This window comes from Filicampus tigris, chromosome 20, assembly GCF_054856515.1.
Source record: "Filicampus tigris isolate MCC_2025a chromosome 20, RoL_Ftig_1.0, whole genome shotgun sequence".
Classification (NCBI taxonomy): domain Eukaryota; kingdom Metazoa; phylum Chordata; class Actinopteri; order Syngnathiformes; family Syngnathidae; genus Filicampus; species Filicampus tigris.
In genome coordinates this window covers 492,589-520,000 of record NC_141236.1, presented here as the reverse complement: position 1 = coordinate 520,000, position 27,412 = coordinate 492,589, and the positions used below count along the sequence as shown (strand labels likewise).

The following is a 27,412-nucleotide window of genomic DNA, read 5'->3' as shown; positions in this document are numbered from 1 at the left end:
ACCATTGGTGGAGGTAGTCACTATTTTTCATGGTTAGAAAAGTCCAACCGGAAAGCTATTGGCTGGGGTCTGATTATAAAAACGTAAACAATGCATTCAGCTATATTTTTCGCTCACGATGGCACTAAAGTTCTTGACACAGTATCGTGAAATACTTACATTGTCAACCCTCGCTCTTGTACTTGTAAGATTAAGGCAGTTCACTGTTTATCCGCATTTGTCACTTCCCGTTCGTGCTCCAAGCGCCGATTTGCTAGATAACAGCCAATCAGAGTGACCAAATATCACGACGCCAATTCAACATGCTGACGCTTGATGACGCACCAGACGCTTCCTGACGGGGTTCGACGCGACGACGGTTGTCACCAATCAGACGCCACGACGCTTCCCGACCTACGACATCGGATTGGTGTATCTTGGCCTTAACTTTAGAAGCAGTGTTATGCACTGCACTTAATAATTCAGTCTGTGGACTGTTAAACTGTACTCTGTATTATGAAAATATTTATATATTTTTTTGAATTTATACAACACAATTACTTACCATGGTGTTTCTTAAATCCTGCACACAAGTAAAACATTTTTTTATAAATTAAACAAAACCAACCAAAACTATGTGATTAAAAAAAAAAAAATTAAAATAAAATAAATATTAACAAAGCCGCCCTGAAAACTAATTAAAATGAACTAAATTTGAAACTCAAAACAAAATAAAAACTAACTATGATTACAATTCCAAAACTATAATAACCCTGCCTAGAAGTAGGGCTGTACGATTTTTTATATACGATTAATTATAATAATTATTTTTTATCAATATTGTAATCATGATTATTAAATCACAATATTCATCATGTTAGGGGAAAGATCTGTAGTTTCACTGCACAACTTTTCAACAAAGATTATGCAGTTTTCACTACACAATAGAAGTTTAAAATGAATGGTTTATCATTTTAGAACCATTATAAAAATATAAAATAAAATGTACGCAAGATTTAAAACTTTACCAAGGGCAATTGTTTGTTGGACTTAAAGGGAAAAAGGGGCGAAACACACTGTGTCTTTCCCTATGGAGTAAGATAGCAAATCATAAAGATGTAGGATACTGTATGTGTGTAGTCTGGAAATCTGTGTTGGTAAGTATTAAACTAAATTACTGCATATTAGTCCCTGCTAAGCATAAGAACATTTTCGACAATGTTTATCATTTGTGTCAAGGTGTAATGTATAGCTCTTGCTTAGTGTCAAAGCTAATAATTGCCATTTGTTGGTCTAAATATTTTTGTATTACTTTCCAAAAGATGGACAACTTTGTGGAGGATAAGATCAATATGTAGGATTTGTTTGAATGGATCCCTTCTTTTGAAGTTATGTATTGTACCATTTTAATTCACATTCAAACTCTAATGGCGCATTTTAATCCTGGTGAGAGGATGTAGCTGAATCAGTTGGGTACAACAACAGTGACCAAACAGAAATGTGTATGAAGATTCAATTGGCACAGCATCTGAATTGGATAGGTTTTATTCATTTATATTATTTTATTGGGTATAAATGTGTTTTAAAAAATCTCCCACACAAACAGAACATGGTTTTAGTATCTCTGTGATCATTTTGTAACTGTTGTTCATTTACATGTGTACGTGTGTGTAAGGGCTAGAGCAGGGGTCGGCAACCTTTCACACTCAAGGAGCCATTTCGACCCGGGTTCGACACGGAAAAGAAAGCCCTGGGAGCCGCAAACACTTATTGACATTAAGCTCCGAAAAAAAGTCAGCTTGTTTGAGTTCCCAGGCACCGCTTCATTCAAGTTGTATAATACTTTATTGCACGCTCACATCCACATATTAGTACCTACAAAAATACATTCAATTGATAATTTGACGCTTGGATTGATAAAAAGAGTATTAAAACCAAGCTGATGACATCCACGTACTTCAAAGTCAGTGCTCACCGTGCCCCCAGTAATTGAATTGTCACACCAGCAAAACACCTGCTCAATACAATGTAATATATGTTCATTTTGGCTACAGCGATCCAACTAACTGCGTCTAATGTGCATATTAAAATGAAACTGAGACTTACATCACGACACATGACACATGGGGGTCTTTTGCAATGAAGCATCTCATCGGTCCATATTAAACAAGCCAACGTAATCCAGCGAATCTTACTATTTTCACTCGTTACTGTCTATAAAAAAAAGAAAACACGTCGCTGTGTTGCACACACCTCCGGCCGTGAAATCGTACTTTATTTGTGTACAGTATTTGCTATTTTCACCACTTTAAATTGGCTAGAATTGCAATAAAAAATACAGACAAATGGAAATTGTGAAAGTATATATGTGAAAAGTTGAACGTTCCAATGAACATAAGTGGTGAATAGTTGAATTTGTGTTTTTTTTTTAAGTGTGAATGAGTTGAATGTGTGGGAAGTAGGAATTTTGAGGGTGTTGAAAAGCTGAATGACTTGAATATGTGGAAATTGGAAAGATTTAAATGTGAAAAGTTGAACGTTCCAATGGAAATGAATGGTTAATAGTGGAGTTTTTATGGTTTTTTTAACGGTGAATGAGTTGAAAGTGATGGATAGGAATTGTGGGGGTGTTGAAAAGTCGAATGTAAGCTGAATGAGTTGAATGACTTGAATTTGTGGAAATTGGAAAGGTGTAAATGTGAAAAGTTGAATGTGCCAATGGAAATGAATGGTGAATAGTTTAATTTTTGTGGTTTTTTTACGGGTGAATAAGTTGAATTTTTGGGAAGTAGGAATTTGGGGTGTGTTGAAAAGCCGGACCAATATGAGTTGAATCTTATGAATTCGAAATTGGAATGGTGGAAATGGGAAATGAATGGGTTTTTTGGGGTGAAAAACAGGAAATTTGGGGGAAAACGTACATTTTTTGAATGAAGAAAAAGGATCCCATGTTGGCGTGAATTTTTGGAATATACTGAAGTTGGAATGGCGAGAATCGGTTGAAAAATGTGGAAGTAGAAGCACGGCGAAAAAGTGCAAGGAATAAAATAGAAGAAGAAGAACTAGAGAATGCAAATTCGGGTGAAATTGCGTGTGAAGGCGAATAAAGCTGAATGGAAACCGTGGAATGCGTTGTAACGAAGTTGAATGAAGTAGAATGAAGTTAAATGACCTTGAACAAAAATCAGAAGGGAAACAAGAACATAGGAAGTAAGGAAACAATGAAAGAAGGACGTCATGGAAAAAAAAGAAGGAAAACGAAGAATGATGGAATCAAAGGAAGGGAGGAAGCAAGGAACCAACATAGCAAGGAAAACAAGCAAGGAAGAAAACAAAGAATACAAAATAGTAAGGAGGATAGGATAAGGAGAAGAAATAAGGAAGAAACGACACCAGGATGCAAGGAAGGAAGGAAACAAGGAATCTCGGGGAAGAAGGAACCTGGGGATGAGAAAACTGGGTGTCCCAATATTTTTTAACAAAATGGCCGCTTCATTAGGGACACTTGGGGATGAAAAATGGTGGTGTCCCAATACTTTTGAACAACATGGCTGCTTCATTAGGGACACCTGGGCATGACAATTCTGGGTGTCCCAATACTTTTGAACAACATGGCCATTTCATTAGGGACATCTGGGGATGAAAATTCTGGGTGTACCAATACTTTTGAACAACATGGCCGCTTCATTAGGGACACCTGGGGATGAAAATTCTGGATGTCCCAATACTTTTGAACAACATGGCCATTTCATTAGGGACATCTGGGGATGAAAATTCTGGGTGTACCAATACTTTTGAACAACATGGCCGCTTCATTAGGGACACCTCGGGATGAAAATTTTGGGTGTCTCAATACTTATGAACAACATGGCCGCTTCATTAGGGAGACCTGGGCACGAAAATTCTGGGTGTCCCAATACTTTTGAACATGGTCGCTTCATTAGGGACACCTCGGGATGAAAATTCTGGGTGTCCCAATACTTTTGAACAACATGGCCGCTTCATTAGGGACACCTGGGGATGAAAATTCTGGGTGTCTCAATACTTATGAACAACATGGCCGCTTCATTAGGGACACCTGGGCATGAAAATTCTGGGTGTCCCAATACTTTTGAACATGGCCGCTTCATTAGGGACACCTGGGGATGAAAGTTCTGGGTGTCCCAATACATTCGAACAACATGGAAGATTTATTAGGGACACCTCTGGGGATGAAAACTCTGGGTGTACCAATACTTTTGAACAACATGGCCGGTTCATTAGGGACACCTGGGGATGAAAATTTTGGGTGTCTCAATACTTATGAACAACATGGCCGCTTCATTAGGGAGACCTGGGCACGAAAATTCTGGGTGTCCCAATACTTTTGAACATGGTCGCTTCATTAGGGACACCTCGGGATGAAAATTCTGGGTGTCCCAATACTTTTGAACAACATGGCCGCTTCATTAGGGACACCTGGGGATGAAAATTCTGGGTGTCTCAATACTTATGAACAACATGGCCGCTTCATTAGGGACACCTGGGCATGAAAATTCTGGGTGTCCCAATACTTTTGAACATGGCCGCTTCATTAGGGACACCTGGGGATGAAGGTTCTGGGTGTCCCAATACATTCGAACAACATGGAAGATTTATTAGGGACACCTGGGATGAAAACTCTGGGTGTCTCAATACCTTTGATGGCCAAGATGGCCGCCGCACTGGGGAGACCTCGGGGTGAGTATTCCCAGTCTAGCTAATGTCCCTGCTCAGGATGGCCGCTGCACTGGGGAGACCAAGGGGCAATAACACCCCAACAAAGAAAGAATTTTGGGGGTGTTGAAAAGCTAATGAGAGTTGAATGACTTGAATTTGTGGAAATTGGGAAGGTGTAAATGTGAAAAGTTGAATGCTCCAATGGAAATGAATGGTTAATGGTGGAATTTTTGTGGGGTTTTTTTTAAGGGTGAATGAGTTGAATGTGTGGGACGTAGGAATTTTGGGGGTGTTGAAAAGTTGAATTTGAGCTAAATGAGTTGAATGACTTGAATTTGGTATAATGTAAATGTGAAAAGTTTAATGTGCCAATGGAAATGAATGGTGAATAGTTGATTTTTTTGTGGGTTTTTTAAGGGTGAATGAGTTGAATATGTTGAAAATAGGAATTTGCGGTGTGTTGAAAAGCTTGACCAATATGAGTTGAATGGGATGAATGTTGTGAATTTCAAATCGGAATGATGTAAATGTGAATTGTTGAATATAGCCATTGGAATGAATGGTGGAATTTTGTGCTTTTTTTACGGGTGAATAAGTTGAATTTTGGGGAAACAGGAATTGTGGGTGTGTTGAATAGCTTTACCAATGTGAGTTGAATGAGTTGAATCTTGTGAATTTTTAATTGTAATGGTGGAAATGGGTTGAATATGCCATTGGAAATGAATGGGTTTTTTTGTGGTAAAAAACTGGGAATTTTGGGGAAACCGTAATTTCTTTGAATGAAGAAAAAGGACCCCATGTTGACGTGAATTTTTGGAATACATTGAAGGTGGAACGGCCTTCGCCTTCAAACAATAAAGGTGAATGGTGTAGAATAACATATGTGTGAAGGCCTTCGCCTTCACACAACTAGAGAATGCAATTTCTGGAGAAATTGCGTGTGAAGGCAAAGGAAGCTGAAAAGAAACTGCGGAATGCGTTGGAATGAAGTTTAATAAATGGTAGAATTTTGTGGTTTTTTAAGGGTGAATAAGTTGAATGTGTGGGAAGTAGGAATTTTGCTAGAAATAAACTTTTTTCCTTATGAAAGAAGAGAGTCTAATGTTTCTTTCGGTAGATCCCATGTCTATATAATCATAAAACACAATATTCTGTGGGCCTTCAAAGATGGGTCAAAATCCTCGAAGATGGCGGGTTTAGCTGCACTGCGAATGGCTGGCATTGAGTGAGTTAAGGGTGAATGTGTTGAATTTTGGGGAATTAGGAATTTTGAGAAAAAGCAGCCTCATTGTATTGTTATCTAATGTACTGTAATAACTTACAATTACTATGAGTAGTATGAGTATGGGTGCACAGATCACAGATTTTCTGGCCAATCGCAGACAGATCCTCAATCTTTAAAAAGCCAGACCTGCCAATCCTGATTTGTTTTTTTTTTCATAACCAACAGTTTACACCTTCAATGTTCCAATCTTATTTTATTGTAAATCATTGAACAATGCCTGTGAAACAATACAAATGGGTGGGTTTTAACTGAACATGAAGTAGTTCTCTCGCTAAAAATGAAAAAAACAAACAATTAATCATCTCCCAGTAGTAGAGGACAGTGGCTAACCTCTTCAGACCTCTAGAGGGAGAAGAAATGACAAGATAGGTTTTACTTTAGAAGTTAAGATAGCAGCCTTATGTCAAGGTATCAGATACTCGCGATTATACCTCTCTTGACCATTTTACGAAAGGCATACATGGTTGACAATGTTTACTGTATCTATGTCAACCCTCTCATATCGTCTCTGTCCAAATTTGGGGAAAAAAAAAAAACATGTTATTGCGATCTGTCTGTAACACGGAAACCAGTAAAAATAAGAAAATTGGAAAAAGTGGACATACGTGTTTTAAACAGGACAGTGAAGAAATGCCCATTATAAGGTTTATATTAATGCTTAGCAGGTATTTGACCTGCATCTCACAATTTTATATACAGCCTAAAGTCTGACGTTTGGATAAAATGCAACGTGGGATTCCAGTTAAGGTGAGCTGTTTTAAGACAAACTTAAGACAAAACGAACAAACACTAACATTTTATTTGCCAATGTTCCGTCATCCTTGTGTTGAGCACGTCGTGTTCCGCTCCGCTCACAACTAATGAACACAGCTGTTTACTATCCTCTTATCCGGCTCGACTCTGACTAAATGAACGGCACATTTAAATAACGTTATGAGTTTCCAAACAGAATGTTGTTCAAAAGTGCTGTTTGTTTGTTAGCGTGGACAAGACTAGCGAGAGGCTGTGAGGATCCGCAGCCAACCAGCTCACGAGATAAATCCACTTGTGCTCTCGTTGGTCGATCTTGCGCCAGGAACCAATCACGCCCCTTTTTATGAGTGCCCGGGAATGTACAAAGTATGTCAACTCATCTCTTTGAAACAAAACGTCTTTCTGCAATATGGCTGTATTTTTCATTTTTATTTTTTGATAAATACTTTTTCAAAATCCACAATGCATTTAGGCTGCTACCGCCCCTAGCGGTGGAACAAAAATCCATAAAATAGCTGTACTGTTCTATAAGACACATGGGTTCAAAACCTAGGAAAAAAGTAGCGGCTTATAGTTAAAAGTTTTTCTATCATTTTTTATTCTTTAGCACTCCGCACTAAAAAATAGCAAGAAAGCAGGTGTTTTCTACGAAGAGCAATGAGTCTTTCACATATCTGGGAGATGTTTTGGATCACTCTTCCATGGAGAATTGCTTAAATTCAGCAAAACTGGAAGGTTTTCGAACACGAGCAATCTTTTTAAAGGTCATATTATAATACATAGTATTTTGTATCGTATCGTATTCAAGTCCTGACTTTGACTAGGCCACTCCAAAACCTTCCTTTTGTCTTTCTTTTGGCAACAAACATTTAGTGGTGGAACTAAACAAAAAAAGTAAAAATTTTAGAATGGGGTAAATACTTGCCAGGCACATTACAGTACAATATTATAACATTATCTGTCTTTTTCAGTATGGGCCAATTTATTTTGTACCTTGAAGTTGATTTGTTGAGCTAGCTCATTTGCCAAGTGTTCATCTGGGGTCAGGTTGCTGTTTGGGGTTAGAGGCAGGAGTGCTGAGCGCAACGTACAGCTACATGTCTCACAGCAAAAATCCTGGGACCTGCAAGACAAATGTAATACAGTATAACCAGGGTTGCACATTACGTGGTTACAGTAAAATATGCACTCTACATCAAAGAGAGAGGGGCTATGTAATAGTGATAGACCGATTATCGGCCAGCCCAATTATCGGGGTCGATATTTGGCATTTTGGCGATAATCGGCATCAGCCTTTTTTTTTTATTTTAAGGCCGATAAATTAAAAGCTGGTTTATTGCAGCTTGCTGCAGCGTGGTTCTCTCTCTCTCTCTCTCTGTGTGCTGCGTAACTGGCACTGCCTCCAAAACAGATTGGCCCGCCCACAGCACCATCTGATTGGTTCATTGTGCAGTGGGTAACAGCCAATCAGCGTAAAGCTGCCTATTTGCTTTCTCACTCCCTACTCGCTAGTCAGAAGAGAAACACGCATGGAAGAAGTCGAGTCAGAAATTCAAGGTATTAAACAGACTTTGTGGAAATGTTAATAAATGTCAGTCTACTATAACTGACAACCACTTGAAACATTACTATGAGCCCTTCTACCTCTTATAAACACAAGGGGAAGTTCTGCTTGCCACAGTAAGCTGCCTTGCCTTGAAGCTAAACGCTCCGTCATTGTCACAATGCAGAGGTGAATGCTTTGTGAACGACATGGCTCCGGGGAGCAGTGAAGTTGCTGATAATACCGGGAAATGTTGATAAAAGTAAGAAGTGAGTGAGTGCGTATGTGTGTAACCCACATGTCATGAAAAGCTAAACTCGACTCAACTTTATTCATAGAGCACTTTAAAACAACCACCACTCCATACAAAGTGCTGTACATGGTGCAAAAATTAACGGCAAAGTACTGCATGTGAAAGTCCGGTCACATGCATTTAGAGCAAAAAGTGTCACTTTTTCTGCTTCCACAGAAAATCAGTATGGTGGAGACGGCAGCTGCACACACACAAGAATCACAGAACACCCACAAAAAGCAATGTAGAGAAGACACAGTCATGTTGATGAGATTATTTTTCTGGCTAGTAGTTGCATTGAGAATGCACTTTTCTGTTTTTGAACTTTAAAACAAAGATGTATGAAAGATATACATTTCAGTTATAGTGGATTTTTAGCGATTTACTGTAGTAAACTTCAAGGAGATGTTTGTTTTCATTTAACTATAAGACATGCATCTGAGCCTGAACCACTTTTTGCTAGACTTTTAAAACAAAGTTGTCTATTTTCTAAGATCTAAAAAAGCTTTAAAATGTTGTAAATCACAATTTTTTTTAATATACATGTGCTTAAAGGCATTTAAACTAAGTCAAATGCTGGAGTTTTTATTTTTCAAAATTCTGACACCATTTTAACCCTTTTTTCTATGAATGAATCAGTGTTGTTTCCGTGAACGATGACGACGAAAATATTTCGTTAACTCCCCTTTTTACATTACGATAACGAGACGATAACGAGCTAAACATGGCTCTTTGATGACGAATACATGACGTGCCGTACATGAGTTTTTCGAGACAGGACGAAATTGTTAGCTTGTGGTCCGTCAGACGTTCAAAATTTATGACATCTCCGATTTCCGATTGTACACGTAATCTGTCTTTCAAAAAATTGCAATGCTGTTGCAACCTATCCTCATTTGGGCACGCCCACCGCCAGAACAGCACACGGGGCACACGCAGGCCACTCACCGGCACAACAAAACACTAACAGGTCTGTGGTCATTCGTCTCTGCTCACGCACACTGACAGACTTTCATTTGACGGACCATGGCAACAGTGACAGCAAATGGGCTTGGTGGTCGTAAACAAAGGAAAGATATGGACATACTTTATGTACAACCCAACAAAAAGAACAACGCGATGCATTGTAGACAGTGGTAAAACGGTGAATGTGGCCACAAACTAGTTGGAAAGAATGACAAATCTCAAGCGACATCAGAAGGCTCACCATGCTGATATTTTGTCCCAACTCGTCCTGTTAACATATACTGTATACATTTACTTGCACTCGGCTATTCAACAATCGGCTTGTGATCAATTTCATTGTGCCTAAAATTTTACACGTAACCTGAGGCGCAAATGGGCTGAGTTAAGGCATAAGTTATTTTGGTTCAGCTAATGTCAATTCATTTGCTTTTTGGGTGTAAAGTCAAATATTAAAAGTAGATTAAGGCAGTGGTCCCCAACCATTTTTTCTACCAGGGACTGGTTGGTCCGCGTTGGTGTGTGTGTGTGTGAGTGTGTGTGTGTATACACAATAATAAATGCGAATCCACAGGTTTTTTTATTTCACCAATATTGAATGACTTTTTAGCCTTAGCAATGCGGTTAACTGCCAAAGCACTGTAATGCCCCTCGAAGTGGTGAAATAGGCACACAGTCGCTGATGCAATCTGATCGTCGTTTTAATAACAGATCGTAACGAAAAAAGAACACATTCACACAAGAGCTGCTGGTGGCCACAACTCACGCCCATGCACTCAATCCTACAACTCACTCCTCGAGCCCAACTTCCCTCCTAACATGGCTCGTGCCCTCGCTATGACATCACTCACTACTCATAGGCCCAGCCAGCACATGCACAAAACAAGGAACAGATATTACACTGCCCTCCCCTTCATGAAACCCCTCGCCCCCGAGGGGTCAACAAAAAAAGTCCTCTAGGCGCTGCGGCCTACGCCTCTGTCTCTTGGGTCGACCTGGGCCCGTGCCATTTCTGTCTCCAACAAGAGGAACAGGGACAACATGAGTGGGATCTGGGGAACATGAATCCACCACTCGTCCTGAAATGGCAGGTGAAACAGACCCGGCCTCAAATATTGGAACACCACTGCCCCGGTACGGAGCCAACCTGTCCCGATGTATGGGCAGCCTCCGGCCCCTGGGGGGAACTGCCACCCGATACACTACCTCCCCACCCGCTCAAGGACCCTACATGGCCCGTCCCAATGGCTGTCTAACTTAGGGCAGCGTCCCTTCTTTCTTTTTGGTGTATACACCCATACCAGCTCGTCGACCTGGAAGTTCCGCCCCTTGCTCCGTACGTCGTAGGTCCGCTTCTGACGTGCACCAGCTTCCTCTAGCTGGTCCCGGGTGAAGACATGCGCTGCCGCCAAACGATCCTGCAGTCTGCGGGCATTTTCCAACCCTGGCCGATCCTCGGGGCTGCCTGGTGGTCTGCCAAACGCCATCTCTGCCGGTGTCCGAATCTCCCAGCCAAGCATCAGCAGAGCAGGAGTACAGCTTGTGGAAGTTTGGACATCCGAACGATAAGCCATTAACACCATTGGAATGTGCTGGTCCCAATCACGTTGGTGCTCGGAGGTGAGGATGGCAAGCTGCTGCTGCATGGTGCGGTTAAAACGTTCTACTAAACCATCATTCTGCAGATGCAAAGGGGTGGTTCGCGTCATCTGCATGTTCAAGCGTTCACAAAGGGCAGCAAAAACCTTGGACTCAAAATTTCTGCCTTGATCACTGTGGAGTATATCTGCAGTCCCAAACCGGCAGAACATGCCCTCCAACAGTGCATCCGCCACCGTCTCCGCCTCCTGATCTGGCAATGCATATGCCTCGGGCCACTCTGTGAAATAGTCCATCTCACACAGCACGTAACGGTTACCTCTGTCCGTCACGGGAAAAGGACCCATAATGTCCACGGCAACCCGCTCCATGGGCGCCCCAACTCTCTGTTGCTGAAGCGGTGCATGCGATTGGTCTTGAGGCCCCTTGTAGGCCGCACACTCGTCACACCGCTGGCAAAAGTCCTCCACGTCCCGTCGATTCTGGCCCCAGTAAAACCCTTGGCGCAGCCGTCTGAGTGTCTTTGTGCTGCTAAAGTGTCCGGTACCAGTGCCCCCGTGGCATGCTCTCAGTAAAGACTCCCTAAGAGTTCTGGGCACCACCACCTGCCATCTTTCCTCTCCCTCTCCGGTCGCTGGATCCTTCCATGCACGCTGCAGCACGCCATTCTTCATGCGCAAGACAGCAAACTTGCTCCAAAGGCCTTTGATGCCAACAGAGAGTTCCATCACTCCTTCCCAGGGTGGCCTCCAGCCATTCTGGACCCACTGTCGCACAGGGTTGAGATCACGATCCTCTTCCTGCTTGACAGCCCACTCCGCAATTTCCAAAGCCTCCAGGATGCAGCACGATAGTCCAGCAGCAGTCACCTGCTGACATGCTGAGCTCCAGCCCGATGTACCACAGTAAAGTGGAACGCCTGCAGCTCCTCCAGCCACCGTGCCACTTGGCCTTCTGGTTCCCTGAACAACATCAACCACTGCAGCACAGCATTATCCGTCCTGATGGTGAATGGAACGCCGCACAGGTAGTACTTGAAATGACTCGTAGCCAAAACAACTGCCAGCAGTTCACGTCTGGTGACACAGTATCGTCGTTCACTCTTATTGAAAATGCGGCTGAAGTAGGCCACAACTCGTTCCCCTTCCGGCCCCACTTGTGACAACACCGCCCCCATGCCGACATTGCTAGCATCCGTATCCAGCACAAAAGACAAGGCTGGATCAGGTGGAGTGAGCACTGGAGCATTGATGAGGGCATTTTTCAGGCTGGTGTCCGGCATCCACAAAAAGGGTTGGTTGTCCTGAAGAAGCCAGAACAAGGGTTCCCAGATGCAAGAAAATCCTCTCACAAACCGTCTGTAATATGAGGCAAGCCCTAAAAAGCTCTTAAGCTGCTTCTGATCTTTTGGGCTGGCCAGTCTTTGATGGCGCTGACCTTCTCCTCCAGTGTGCTGATGCCATCTCCATTCACTCGGTGACCCAGGAACTCCACCTCTCGCCGCATAAAGTGGCACTTTTCTGGGTGCAATTTCAGTCCAGCCGCAGCAATTCTACCCAGCACCAGCCTCAGAGACTCCAATGCAGTCTGGAAGGACTCACCGTGGATGAGGACATCATCCAAATACACCAAGCACTCTTGCCGCGGAATATTCGAGAGCACTGTGTCCATCAAGCGCTCAAATGTTCCTGGTGCACTTTAAACTGCCAGTGTCCTCGGGGGGTGCAGAAAGCTGTCTTAGGTCTGGATGCAGTGGTGAGGGGGACCTGCCTATTTTTATAAATTAATATATATGTGTTCTGAAGGTTTGCATGTTTGTGAAATTACCGTAGATACACACAATATGGTTTTGACATCAAAACCAATCAAAATGAATTTTTAACAGAATTTATTGACTTTTTCCGAAATAAATCAAAAATTTTATGCTGTTTTTCATTGTAAAATGTAGAAAGTTGATCATATTGACTTCAAAAGGCATCATTAATTAAAAGAAACATACCCTTAAACAATCATTATCCAAAATTGTTGGTTGATAATTCAATACTTTTTATTTTTGTTTAAACATCAGTTTTTTCGGTAGTGACTGCAACATGACCATATTGTTGCAGCTGTTGCAGTAATAGTTTGTGTGAGGGTAGCATTGTAATCACTTAACTAGTTTTGCTATATTTTAACTTTTAACGTGTATTATAACTAATGAAACATTATTTTTTCAATTTTCTACTGTTTTGTGCTGTAATCAGGGTCGCAGGGGGTTGGAGTTGATCGCAGCTCACTTAGGGCAAAAGCAGTGTAGACGCTGGACCGGTCACCTGTCCATCACAGGGCCCTTCATCATTGGAAAAACTCTGGTTTCACCTTCCAAATGAAAATTTAATTGGAATGACAAACATTTTTGTAACAATATATATACATTTCCCTGTATGTATGTTCCCTCTCTCTCTGTTTTTTGAGAGACATCCGGTGGTCTTGTCTTTTCCTCCATGCTCTTCTGACTTTCCTTTGCTCTCTGCTGGATAATTCATTGGTAGACTTCAGCTTTCCTTCTTCCTTCCATCTCTTATTTCTTTCTCTTTTCCTTTATTAAATATTCTTTGGATTTCACTGGGTCATTGTAACCCTTCGCCTGTACTCTGTCTCTGCTAGGCTTTTTGGTATTTTGGTGTTTTTCCCCTTCAAATTAAGATAAAATATTGAATAAAATATTGTTAAAATCAGAAAGATCTATGTATGACATATGTATCTATGTATTGTATTACTTAAAACATACTTTATTCAAAAACAAACATCATATTGTCACTACCGAAACCATTATGTCACAACCGAAACCTATCTGTATGTTTCGGTAGTGACCAGTTCGTGTTTATTTTTCCCTTAAAATTTTGATAAATTATGGAATATAATATTGTTAAAATCAGAAAGCTCTATGTATGACATATGTATCTATGTATTTTATTATTCAAAACGTACTTTATTCAAAAATAAACATCATATTTTCACTTCCGAGACCAATATGTCACTACCGAAATGTTTCGGTAGTGACGTTTTATGATAGTTGTTGACAATACTCAACAATGCTAGGCACAACGTGGCTACCACAGACAGTTTTGAGCATGTGTACAGAGATAGAAAACAGTACATTTATCATTAAATTCAAAAGTGCTCATTTTATTGCCGAAATGAGGTGTTCGGTAGTGACGGTCCTTAAAACCACATACTGATTTTCAGACTTGCACGTAACTTAATAATGCTGCCAACTAATTACTCGCCATGTGCCCAGTGATGAACATGAAGGTAATATCTCTTACTGGTGACAATCCTGGAGATGTGGCTAAAACCAAGCCCTACCTACAGACAAATACTCTTTGCGTTTCGGTAGTGACATGAAAAGTTGGACCAGGTTTTTTTACATAAAAATTTCTAATTTGATAAAAATCTACAAAAGCAACCAAAATGTTCTATTAAAGTAAAGTGTTTTTTAAATTGGCAAAAATGTACTTTTTTTTCATGAATTGAAATTTAGGAGTTAGAGATTGGGACAGCCACCTCCCAATGGGAGGTGACATATAAAAGATGACTTTTTATACATTCAGTTTAATAGTATCTCAATTAATGCCTTGTGGTAAAATAGATCATAACAAGATATTACTAAATATGCAAGGTCTGAACAATTCATTGTTTTTTAAAATTTGATTTTCATTGTGGGACAGCAATTCCAACCAATTCGGTAGAATGGCTCATACACAGAACAACTTCAAAGCATTCCCAAGCATGTTATATATGGTCAGAAAACTGAGTTTCCGCAGATTGGAATGATACCAAACATTATAATATATAATCATATCTGCCGGCTCGGTGAGCATTTAAGTCAAACAATCGTTAACACACAAAAAATAAGGAACTCACCATTTCAGCCTCATAAATGTCCGACACAATTTCATAATCCATCATCAATGAGCATATTACGTCGACAAGGGTCCAGTAAAAGTATTCCAGTAATATAGTTAGTCCACAACAAGCCTGAGATGCACATCCTTCGATGGCTTTAGCAAAACGAGATTTCAAAACATAGGCTGGACCTTATGTTTGATTGATTGCTTACTTGATCCAATAAACAAATGTTTCCGTGTCAGGAGTTCAACAACAGCCAATGAACAAATTACATGCATAAATAGTACCACCCTTGCATATGGACGATTCGTCAACAGTGTTTGCAGTCACAACCAAACTTGCTAAGATGGTTATCGACGCATTCAACGGCCAATGAAATTCTTCAAAAAAAAAAAAAAACATGGAAACTCTTTTGAACAAAAACAAACACCGTGCGTAACTTGGTTAACACACACTTTCAAAGCGATCAAACCGATCTACAACTGTTTTGGTGAGTTTAAAGTGATATTACCTGTTGTAAATTCCTCATTAGTGTTTCGTTTATACAGTCTTTGGTTTCCTGTTTAATTTGTGTGCTTTACACCAGGCATGTTTTTGGGCAGCTAATGGGTCCTTTCTTTACGTTGATTTATGTCGGGCATATTGTTGGACAGCTAAAAGGGGTCCTAACGAAAGACGTTTCGAGTCTGTTAGCCGTTAGCAGCAGATGCGCGCCTCTTCGTTGTTGTGTGGATGAGGCGCTCCGGTGAATCCCCCCAAATTCACATACAGTCCTAACTCCGCAACATTACCGTAACTTGTGTGTGTACAATTTTGTTATTTCGATTTATAAGGACACATTTATTAGCGTTACGCGAGTGAGACAACTTGGCTTCCGGGAGTGGAAGGGGGGGCGGGGTAATGTAACGTAAGCGTACCGTTCAGCCTGTTGTTGTCATGAATTGTTTGTCATTTAAATGTTAAATGACATGTCTGTTCTTGGTGTTGGATTTTATCAACTATTTTCCTCCAAAAATGCGACTTACACTCCAGTGCGACTTATTGTTTTTTTCCCTTTTATTATGCATTTTATGGCTGGTGCGACTTGTACTCCGAAGCGACTTAAATATAAATATGGTAATTTTCTGTTGAAATACTCAACAGATGTTTACTACATCCCAATTGCAAGTCATATGAACAACAAACATTGTTAATATTTGTCCTTTACCTTTGTTAGATCACATTTATGAATTAATGTGCTACTCCTTTTAAAAAAATAATAATAATGATAAAATAAAAAAGAAAAGGAAAATCCAGTAACAATGTGTTATCACCATGAGGAGAAGGTTTCTGATATGCCTTGGGTCATTAAAAAAAAAAAATAATAATAATAATAATAAAAACTGAACAGGTCTCACAGATTCGCGAACACCATACAGGGGTTAATGATATGTTTGTGCCATGTGCATACCATTCTCCAGAGCTGGGCAGTCCATCCCTGGGCCGGACCGGCCGGATGCCCATTTTTGGGGCGGGGGGCGACAAATTTTAAAAAATGGCTCGACTAAGCATGGCCAGAAGTGGATTTTAGTCCGGCCCACTAATCGGCCCTCATGCGTGTAACGCGCTCGCAAGGCGGCCAAATGTATTCTCAGCCTACTCGGGGAAAGGCTTCTTTTTAGGCTTCTTTCTACTCCCGCGTCGGCACGAGCGACAACTGCTGTTATAGGGATTGTGGTATTGCCCCCCCACCCTCTCTTGTAATGGTATGCCGCAGTTGCAGGTGGGAGGTGCGGGTTACGTGATGTGACAATAAGGAAATACAAACACGCTTGAACGCACGTTGCTGTTTCACGTCACGTCCCTTCTTACACAGACAACTGCCGCATTGATTCACATGACCGACGCACTGTGCTGTTGTGTTGGCGACAGGTCTACAACACATGCCACGCACACATCAGGAATTGTTGCTGCTCTGATCAGTCCATTATGTCACATGTTGCGATGACATACAGTTTACCAACCGGAGAAGGATGCCCCACACGGGTCCTAGCTGCTGCTGCAAAGCAAACTGCTTTGGCAGCGGCATGGGTGTCATGTCAAGAAGCAACTCACCCACGTTGCCCCTTAGCAGCCTCCTTCCAGATCGTTTTTGCAATAAAATTAAATGCATAGTCTAGTCATCTCGGTCCCTTTATGGTTGTAGCAGGCACATTAACCATTGTTGTCGCTGTCTTTTTGAAGCGACGCCCCCTGACTTGGAACTTAACTGTTTCAAAACAACTTGTGTCCGCAAGTATAGTCAAGCTGCGCGCAGCACTCAAGCATGCCGTCTTCCCTACTTCCGGAAATACGCCATAGCAAACCTGCTGTGTATAGTGGTTTGCTGGCACGCTTTTATTTTGAAAGGTGAATTAGGGGAGTGTGGAAAATAAATAAGTAACTTGTTGACTGCGACTCCTGGCCGTCTGTTGGACCTAAACAGTTATACAATATGACAAATCCAACCCCGGGGCTCGCAGTGCAAGTGAGCACACGCAGTTGGGTAAGTAGTAAAGTACTACTGGCGTATTTGAAGCATGTCCACAGCGGGTTCGAATTGTAAATTAGCCAGCTAATGATCTGTAAAAAACATCTGCCGTTAGCATCTCTCTCACGGATGCTTTTTTTTTTTATGGTCGGGGGGCGGAACCGGACGGGGGCCGACAATGTTTATGAATATGGCCGGGGGGTCGCAGCCAGAAGGGTACCCAGGTCAAGGGTGGAGGGTCGCGGCCGGACCGTCAAAAAAGGGTTGAGTGTCCAGCTCTGTCATTCTCACAATGTTACATGTGATGAGTTGGAACTATGTTAAGCCTATTACTACATGTGAGAAAAATGTAGTAATGTGATTGAGAAAAATAAGTTTGGTTTTATTTATTATACACTTATTGTGATATAGGAACTGGTGAAGCCTTAGAATAAAAAGGAAGTATTAGTCTGAAGGGTGGAATTTTATAAAAGCAATGCTTCATTGCACATCTGCAGGAAGGTGATGGGGTGATGCTGACTGTAGGCCACTAAACAGGACATGATTTATGGACACACACCCACACACTGATATGCTCTGTTGAACACAGGGCATAAGGACAAGCTGCGCGTGTAAAATATATTTTTACCTTTTTATTCTCTCGTGTGAGACGCTGGGATAAAAGGGACTTATTTATCTTCTTTTGGACTTAACCAAATTACAGCGACGATAAGGTAACAATAGGAATAACACTATTGCGTTCAAGAGAAAGAGACAGTTAGACAGTTTATTTTTCCGAATTCCAAAATACCTTGTCAATGAATTAGCCTTCGTGTTAATAAAGAACTGATCACTCTTAATTCCACACAAAATAGGCTAATGCTTAAAAGAATGTTTCCTTTTTATTGCATTTATATTTTTAATTGCATTTAATCCAACATATTCATTTTTATCATTTTCTTAAATTCATGCTCTTTTATTATTAAGGTTTATCCTTTCCCTAATTATTAACTCGATTTTGTTGAATTATCTCAATTGGGAGTTGAGCTTTGGATGGAAAGATTTTTTTTACTCATAAGTAAAAAAATAAATTTAATTTCATTATGATAAAAAGATGTCCCTTTTCCATTTTAATGATCTTTTATCACTATTCATATTAATCATTCCCAATTATTATTTGAATATTGTAATCATTTTATTTTAGAATTGTTCATGATTATTGATTGTAGTACACATCTGCCATGTTCAACTTTGACTCATGATTATTGTATGATTTATTATTCCCTTATTGAAATTCAGATAACCTTATAAAATAATCTTTGTCACCTTATTATTTTCTTTTATTTGAACCATTCAACCTTTTTAATGAATTAATAACTGCACTCATGACTCAAAAATGGTATATGCCATAAATGAATTTAAATAGTTACTCAGGCTTAATAAAAAGATAAATAAATCAGAGCGATTCTAACAAGGATAGCTACATTTTCTAGGTCTTAACAAGTGCAAAGGATTCACAGAAGTAGAGCTGCCTCAAAAACGTGAGTGGTCGGATCATTCGCATTAAATCTAAAAGTGGTCACTCATAAACAACAAATGGACGAAGGAAGAGGACTGGCTCCGTAAAATTAACGGCAGTTAGTAACCTAGTCTAGTCTATCTCGACACCGGCTTAAAGAGCTTTCGTCTCCCCTTGTGACCGTGTTACAGCGAGCGAGGGAAAGGGAATGTTTGGACCCTTTAAACGGAGAGCTGGCAAGGACTTGACACAGTCTAGTCCTCCGGTAAGTGGAATCTAACACATGGAACACCAATAAATCCAAGTAGATTTTAGCAAACCAGTCTGCCTTTTGTTTTTGACTTTTTTATTTAAATGTCAAGATTCTAAAATATGTCTTTTCACTGGCAAATAAATGTTCACTGAACTTTTAGATTTAAAACAGTGAAATAAGTAAAAGTATTCACGAGTGCAAATTACATTTCAAACATCAATAACGAAGGGCAATTCAATATTATCTTAGCATTTTAATTCTATGACAGGGAAGTATGTAAAATATACATATATATCATACTCACCAGTACATGCCAAGGTTAATTTGAAACATGGCATATTGCTGAAAATAAATGTTCAGTGAACTTTTAGATTCAAAAACAGGGAAATTGGAAACAGTCTCCTTGCAAATGAAGCAGACACAGTTGTTGTGTATTTCAATTTGACATGTACATGTCTACACCACATATGTCAAAGTCAAGGCCCACGAGAAGGTTTTCTACGGCCTCTGGGATGATATTGCTTTATTATTAGATCTGGCCCGCAGACCGCAGCAAGCCGGCGTGGGTAGCAGATGTGATCGGGTCCTTTGCGCCTGCCGATGACGTCACACTTTAAAATATATTGTAGCGTCTTCCAAGAACAAAGACGTAGTTTAATTATCACGTTTTTATTAGTCCAGCCGACGCTAATGCAGTACGACACCAGTTCAGTAAAAAAAGTGAAATGGCTCTCCTCCTCCGCTCCTCTTGCTTTCATCCCCTCCCAGCCAGCGAGCCGCGCGATGCATTCACCAACCTCGGAAACAACACAACCCGGAAAAACACAAATTCGACCATAACACAGATAACCCAATTCGTTACACTACAGTATTTCTGTAATATATTTCTTTATCTATGTTTGCCACTCCCTGGCTGTTGTATTTGCTAAATAACGAACATTACAGCTACTTTTGCGAGGATCGTCCTTCGGTCGTCTACGTGCCGACTGAAGACTTCACGGCACTGTTTCGTGGCTTTCAGAATCGGATTGTGGTGAAAAGTTATTCGGAGTAAAACACACTTGATTAAGAAATACTTCATGTTAGTAAATCTTTATATTAGTAATTGTTGGCATTTGATAAATTCATTGAGTTTCGACGTAGTGCTGAGATGTCCCACATTGTGAGCAAGCGTTGAACGCTCCTCGAGCGCTAAGTGTGGATAGCGAGTGACTCTTTTTTTTCTTTTTCCTCCGACACAGCTCGTAGTTTGTTCGTGCCAGCAAACTCAGTAGTTGCAGATTGCCCGTGTTTCACCACATTTGTTGTTGTGTGTAAATGTTAAAAGGTGAGTTTAATCATTTAAGTTCGTGTCAGGTAACTGCTGTACATAATAGCATAGATATGTTCTCGTGAGTGATGTCACGTTGATCAACACTAGTTCGTTATTTTGGCTAGTATGCTACCTATTCTGGTGATGAAACGTGTGAATGTGTATTGTCTGTATTGTTTGGCTGTTTAATTGCTTAATACAGTGAATTGTAATTTTTAGGCATATTGTTAACCAATGGATGCGCATTGGATGATGTTGCTAGGTTATTATTTGTCTGTGTTGTTGCAGACCACAATAAATAGACGTGTCAAGTGGAATACGGGCCTGTGTTCTCTGACAGGAGCATCACATCCATCCATACCTTGTCACTCTAAAATAGAGTCAGCTGGAGACATCATACCAATCATATGATCCTCTCCGTTTTACTTCACATTATGTACAGTTCATACAATCTTGCAGCCCAAGTCAACAAGAAAATTGTTTCCAGTTTGGCAGGAGAAACGCAAACGTTCCGCTGACTTGACTTTGACACCCCTGCTCTACACCAATCCAGCATTGTAGTTATAACCAGTATTTGCTGCTTCCCGTGTTGTTTCCACACTATGAGGCGAGGCTGGAGTGACCTCTCAAGGGCACGTCAGGCCAAAATAACATGTATCCCCTCTCCACACTGCCGATGGATCCAAAGGAACAGCAGGAGCTGGTACAATTTCACACCAACGCTATCGCAGGAGTTGCTTGAACATCACTGACTGAATCGGGCTACGGTACCTCTATTCAACTTTTGCGGATCATCATAACCAGTAAAACTGACAATCTACAAAGGCATAACATTTTATGCTCTGCAAGTGAAAAAATAATGGAATAAATCTTACTTTTTGGCGAGCACTCTCCGCTCTTCTGGAGTATAATCAAGAGATCCAATTGCACCCTCTCCTTTTGTTGGCATGAATCCAATTATTGCAATTAGAGCAGTTCGTACTGAAAGAAAAAGCAAAATAATAATTGACAAAAACCATTAAATGTGAAAACAATTAAATCAATTTAAAAAATGTCTTGTACAGTTGTTGGTCGAGGGAGAAAAGCTATCTGTTGGGTTTCACTCATCTTGGGGTTTTATTAGGGAAGTAATGATTAATCGAAAATCAATTTAAACTGCTCAAAATATGTATCGGTTAGGGCTGTCAAACGATTAAAAAAATTAATCGAGTTAATCACATCTTAAAAATTAATTGATAATAATTAATCCCAATTCCCAATCTCCAAAATATGCCATATTTTTCTGTGTATTTTTGTATTGTATATATATATTAGTATATATTTATTAGGGCTGTCAATTTAGCATGTTATTTTATAAGTTAATCCAACACCCTTTTGACGCCGTCAATTTTTTTGATCGTGTGATTAAGGTTTCCATAGCAACCAGCGGCTGCATTGATAATGGCTGCTAGTCACCATGATCTATGACATCACAGATGCGCTGAGGGCTCAAATAACGACCAATCATGGCTCAGTTTCAGAAAATAGGTGAGCTGTGATTAGTTGTTATGTGAGCCCTGACCAACTGTGAAATCATTTTCAGTTGAACGACGTGACAAAATTGCCGCCCCCAGTGATGACTAAAAACAGGTGGATTAACTTTTATTCCACAAACGCAATATTTATCAGAATGCCTTGTTTCAACTAGTGGGTTTGTATGGAGCATATTCTTAAAAAAATAGTATGTTTGGGTTGATTTCGCTTAAATAAAGTATTTGCATAAGAAAAATAATCCTCTTATTCATGTTAAGGGTATTAAAATTCAAGAAAATAATGGCAAAGAAAAATCAAGAGATTTTAATAAATGAAATATGCAATTAACTATGAAAAAATGTGATTATGATTAAAAATTGTAATCACTTGACAGCACTAATATATATATATATATATATATATATATATATATATGTATGTATGTATGTGTACATAATGTTTTCATTACAACAAATCCTCATGAGATGAAAATTACAAATTTTAAATTGAAATTAAACATGAGGGCACCTTTTGCCAAAAAGGCCTAAAAAAGGTGCACTCAAAGTAAATTTGTAGCCATTTGGAGTATCAGCATAGCGTTGGTCTCTTTTTGAAGATAACATTTTAAATGTTTCTCCCTAACAATCAGAATCTGTGTAAGTGCTCCTGTCACTGAACTATGGATGTTTGAAAACAGAAAAAAAGGCGAATCTTATGTTTATATTTCTTTTCACAAAATCTGCCTTGAAAATGAATTTAGAATGTTGATTCGGACTTGAAAAAACTACAGGATCAAAGCTTGAGGTCTCCCCAAGTTCCAGTTCAAATTTGACAATAATCTTACAAAAAATGAGCATTTTACACATGTTTTCCTAAGGAAAGGTACAGGCGAACCCAAAATGTTCCATTTGGGTGACCTGTGTGAAAAAAAGGCTGCCATTCTGGAATGCTTCAACATACAATGATGATCCTGGGCTCTAATGAAAGCTTAGACTTGGGGCTATTTTATCCTACATCCAGATTCAACCCAGATATCACTGAAAAAGAGTAATAGAAGCATAAACATGTTTCGAATTTAAAAAAACAAAAAACAGCTGTGTATAGAATAAAAGAGTGCACAAGAGTCGTCGCTTGCACGACACAGACACAGTTCCCTGGCGTCTTCTACGATGTAGTTCTTTTTTTGCTGTTGTTTTTCCATGTTTCCACGCAAAAAAAAAACAACAAAAGCAAAGGAGGCTTTCGCGATAACAGAGAGTCTTTTAACGCACTGAACGCAGGAGAGCGACGCATGAAAAGAAGGCGTTACGCAGCACTTTTTTTGTTGAGGATTTGTATAACACACCCCATATTGTTGTTTGGGGAATTTTATTGGCTATCCAATGCGTCAGTCACCAGTCAGTTCCGCTGTGATTAGCCAAAGCTATGTAAGGATATATAATGGGAGTGACTTTTTTACGCACGGCCGTTCATTGGCTTCTGTGGGTCTCTTTGAAGGGAAAACCCTTGCAGATTGGCTAAAGTGAGGTGTCAATCAAAGGCCAAGGATTAGACCTTTCGTTTGAGATGTGTAAGTGGCTAATGCGCTCATGCTAAGTGAAGCTACGATCACAAATGCATCAAAAATAGTGATATTTGATGGAAATTCGTAACGTATACAGCTGCAGATAACGTGGCTTTATGGATGTAAAGCTTGGCATGGACTCACTATTTTACCAGAATACTTTGACTAGACCCTTGTTGACGTAATGGGACCATCTTTGATGTAGTTGGACATTTCCGTATACATTTATGACGTTGTCATGGTGAGTCGTCATTTTGTTTTTAGATCTATGATTGTCTAACATAAATGCTCACTCAGTCTGCATATACAGTATGATTGCATTGTAAAATGTTGGGCACCATTCAAATCTCCAGAAACTCAGCTTTTAAAATATGTATAACATGTTCACACATGTACTCAGCTGACGACGTGCATCAGCGATTTGTTTTGGACGGATGACGGAGGGCCCCTCAGTGGGCCGTCCTCACGTTAAGCGTTTAATACTCTTTCTGTAGTAGACACTATTTTTATTCACGACAAAAACGCAAAAGGGCCTCAGAACAGGGACAGAAATATTGTGTGTAAACAAAGTGTGTGTGTGTAATGTACACATTTTTATGTGGCACTTGTAATATTGTTTATGTTTCCGAGTGGTCCCTGAAGTGCATATGAATGTGATTGGCTCATTATGTTATGCTACGCTATGCTATGCTGTAGGTGGTCGTCAAGACGTCGTGTGTTCCTCCTTTAGTTACTGACTAACACAAAACAAGACAGACCTCTTCTCTACTCATCCTCAGTCGCTGAGGCAAACCAATTTATTCACATTTCTGAGATTTAAAGCTGCCCCCTTCTTTCGAAATGCTTCTTATATTGTTAGTTTATTTTTTCCGAGTAGTCCCTGAAGTGCACACAAATGAGATTGGCTGAGGCTCATAATGCTGTGTGATGCCATGGTTTCAGCACATCGTGTGTTCCTCCTTTAACTGGCTTTATGAACACAAAACAAGACAGCCCTCTTCTCTACTTATCCTCAGTCGCTGAGGCAAACCAATTTATTCACATTTCTGAGATTTAAAGATGCCCTCCTTTATGCGTCCTTTATTTATATATCCAATTATTTGCCGCATTGTTTTCCTCTCGAAAATGCCTCGTCTCCAGCCGGCTGTATGCCTGTCTGCAACCCACTTGCACAGTAGTAATCCAGGTCATGCGTGGGTAATCAGTGTCATGGCTAACCCATGTTAGCGCTAGCAACAGAGTCTGAAAGTCATTGCTCATTTCACACCACACATTACTTAATACGATGTAAACCTCCCTGTCATAGCAGCACGGCGGTGATAAACGAACATCTAAAAAGGAAACACAGTGTGGCCGATGCCCAATTTCATTTCTCACATTGGGGCAGTAGTTTCTGGAAGCGAGCTGTAGTTAGCACACACGACTACTGTATGCATCTGATTGAATGCCACATGCAATGTCCTGTTATGGAACATTGTACCATCTACTATGGATTATGGAGGCATTAGTCAGCGAACTCACGTTTATTAAAAACCAAAACACAGCTTGTGTATACCCGTGGTTGACATTGAACAGCAAGAGGACACTGCCTCACAATCACTTGCACCATGCACTGAGTGTTGCATTTATGAGCGAAGACAGCACTCAAAGTAACACAACATGAGCGATTTGCCACAAGCGCTTAACGGCAACACCTAACAATAAAATAGGTCTTTAGAACATACACATTTACAGGGCTAAATGTAAATGTGTGGCTCAGAGGTAAGAGTGGCTCGTTCAGTAACCGGAAGGTCCACTATTCAATTCCAGCTCTGTCTGATGTGTTGTCGTGTCCTTGGGCAAGACACTTCACCCACCTTGCCTCGAGCGCCACTCACACTCGTTTTATAATGTAAGCTTTTATAGGGGCGAAGACACCAAACGATACTTCGAATCAGCCACGAGGAATGATAAGGTTTATCAACTTATCACGACAAAGCTAGGCGAGGTAAATATTCATCAAACAACAGGTGAAAAACCTATAAGAAAAAACTATGAAACTCAAATACCATAATAGCCACAGTAGAAACGATACAAAAATTAATAAATGGTACGACCGACTGGACGCCACACAGGAGAAGGCGGATCAGCCACATCCTCAGCCACCGTCCAGGATACATTGCCAGTGGAACAAAGGGTTGTCAACCGCCGTGCTGGAAGCCACGTGTGAGGATTCAGCGGCAATATACAAAGGTCAATAAAAAATTGTCCTGAAAGTACTTATTTAGGCAACAATGTAGGCAATAGGCAACAAGCCTATTGAAGCAACTCCGACTGCTTACATACGTCATCAATCCATCTATCCATTATCTTCCGCTTATCCGAGGTTGGGTCGCGGAGGCAGCAGCTTCAGCAGGGAAGCCCAGACTTCCCTCTCCCCAGCAACATCTTCCAGCTCTTTCGGAGGGATCCCAAGGCGTTCCCAGGCAAGCCGGGAGACATAGTCTCTCCAGGGCATTCTGGGACCAGGGAGGCGTCCAGGAGGCATCCTAATGAGATGTCCGAGCCACCTCAACTGGCTCCTCTCAATTCGGAGGAGCAGCGGCTCGACTGAGTCCCTCCCGGATGGCCAGACTTCTCACCCTGTCTCTAAGGGAAAGCCCGGACACCCTGCGAAGGAAACCCATTTCAGCCGCTTGTATCCGAGATCATCTTCTTTCGGTCATGACCCACAGCTCATGACCAAGTGAGAGTAGGAACGTAGATCGACCGGTAAACTGAGAGCTTCGCCTTTCGGCTGAGCTCCTTCTTCACCACGACAGACCGATACAGGGTCCGCATCACGGGCAGACGCTGCACCGATCCGCCTGTCGATCTCCCGTTCCATCCTACCCTCACTCGCGAACAAGACCCCAAGATACTTGAACTCCTCCACTAGGGGCAGAATCCCATCCCCGATCTGGAGAGGGCACGCTACCCTTTTCCGACTGAGGACCATGGTCTCAGATTTGGAGGTGCTAATTTTCATTCTGACCGCTTCACACTCGGCTGCAAACCGCTCCAGCGAGAGTTAGAGATCGCGGCTTGAAGAAGCCAACAGTACCACATCATCTGCATCTCACCTCCCCGAACTCCTCCCACACCCGAGTTTTTGCCTCAGCAACCGCCAGAACTGCATTCCGCTTGCCTACGGAGTCCCGCAGGCCAAAAAGGCCCGATAGGGCTCCTTCTTCAGCTGGACAGCATCCCTTACCGCTGGTGTCCACCAGCGGGTTCGGGGATTGCCGCCATGACAGACACCAACCACCTTGCGGCCACAGCTCCAATCTTCACCCGAGTGTCCAAAACATGCGGCCGCAAATCCGATGATCCGACTACAAAGTCGATCATCGAACTGCGGCCTAGGGTATCCTGGTGCCAAGTGTACATATGGACACCCTTATGTTTGAACATGGTGTTCGTTATGGACAATCCGTGACGAGCACAGAAGTCCAGTAACAGAACACCGCTCGGGTTCAAATCGGGAGGGGCCGTTCCTCACAATCACGCCCTTCCAGGTCTCACTGTCATTGCCGACGTGAGCATTGAAGTCCACCAGCAGAACGATGGGAGTCCCCAGGTGGAGCGCTCTCCAGCACACCCTCCAAGGACTCCAAAAAGGGTGGGTACTCGGAACTGCTGTTTGGTGCATAAGCGCAAACAACAGTCAGGACCTCTTCCCCCACACTAAGGCGGAGGGAGGCTACCCTCTCGTCCACCGGGTTAACCCCCAATGTACAGGC

General features: G+C 41.1%; 1 protein-coding gene across 3 annotated transcripts in view; it reads right to left on the bottom strand.

Moving 5' to 3' along the window:
* The window catches only part of ube2j1 (ubiquitin-conjugating enzyme E2, J1), a 60,742-nt gene that overhangs the window by 12,248 nt on the left and 21,082 nt on the right, over nt 1-27,412 (bottom strand). For 2 of the 3 annotated variants that reach the window (XM_086018943.1, XM_086018942.1), the window contains one exon: nt 7,709-7,838. In XM_086018943.1, the coding sequence (XP_085875069.1) occupies nt 7,709-7,838 (130 nt within the window). Of the gene's footprint in view, nt 1-7,708; nt 7,839-21,450; nt 21,557-27,412 lie in introns of all 3 variants that reach the window. The other variant, XM_086018941.1, reaches the window with a different exon arrangement.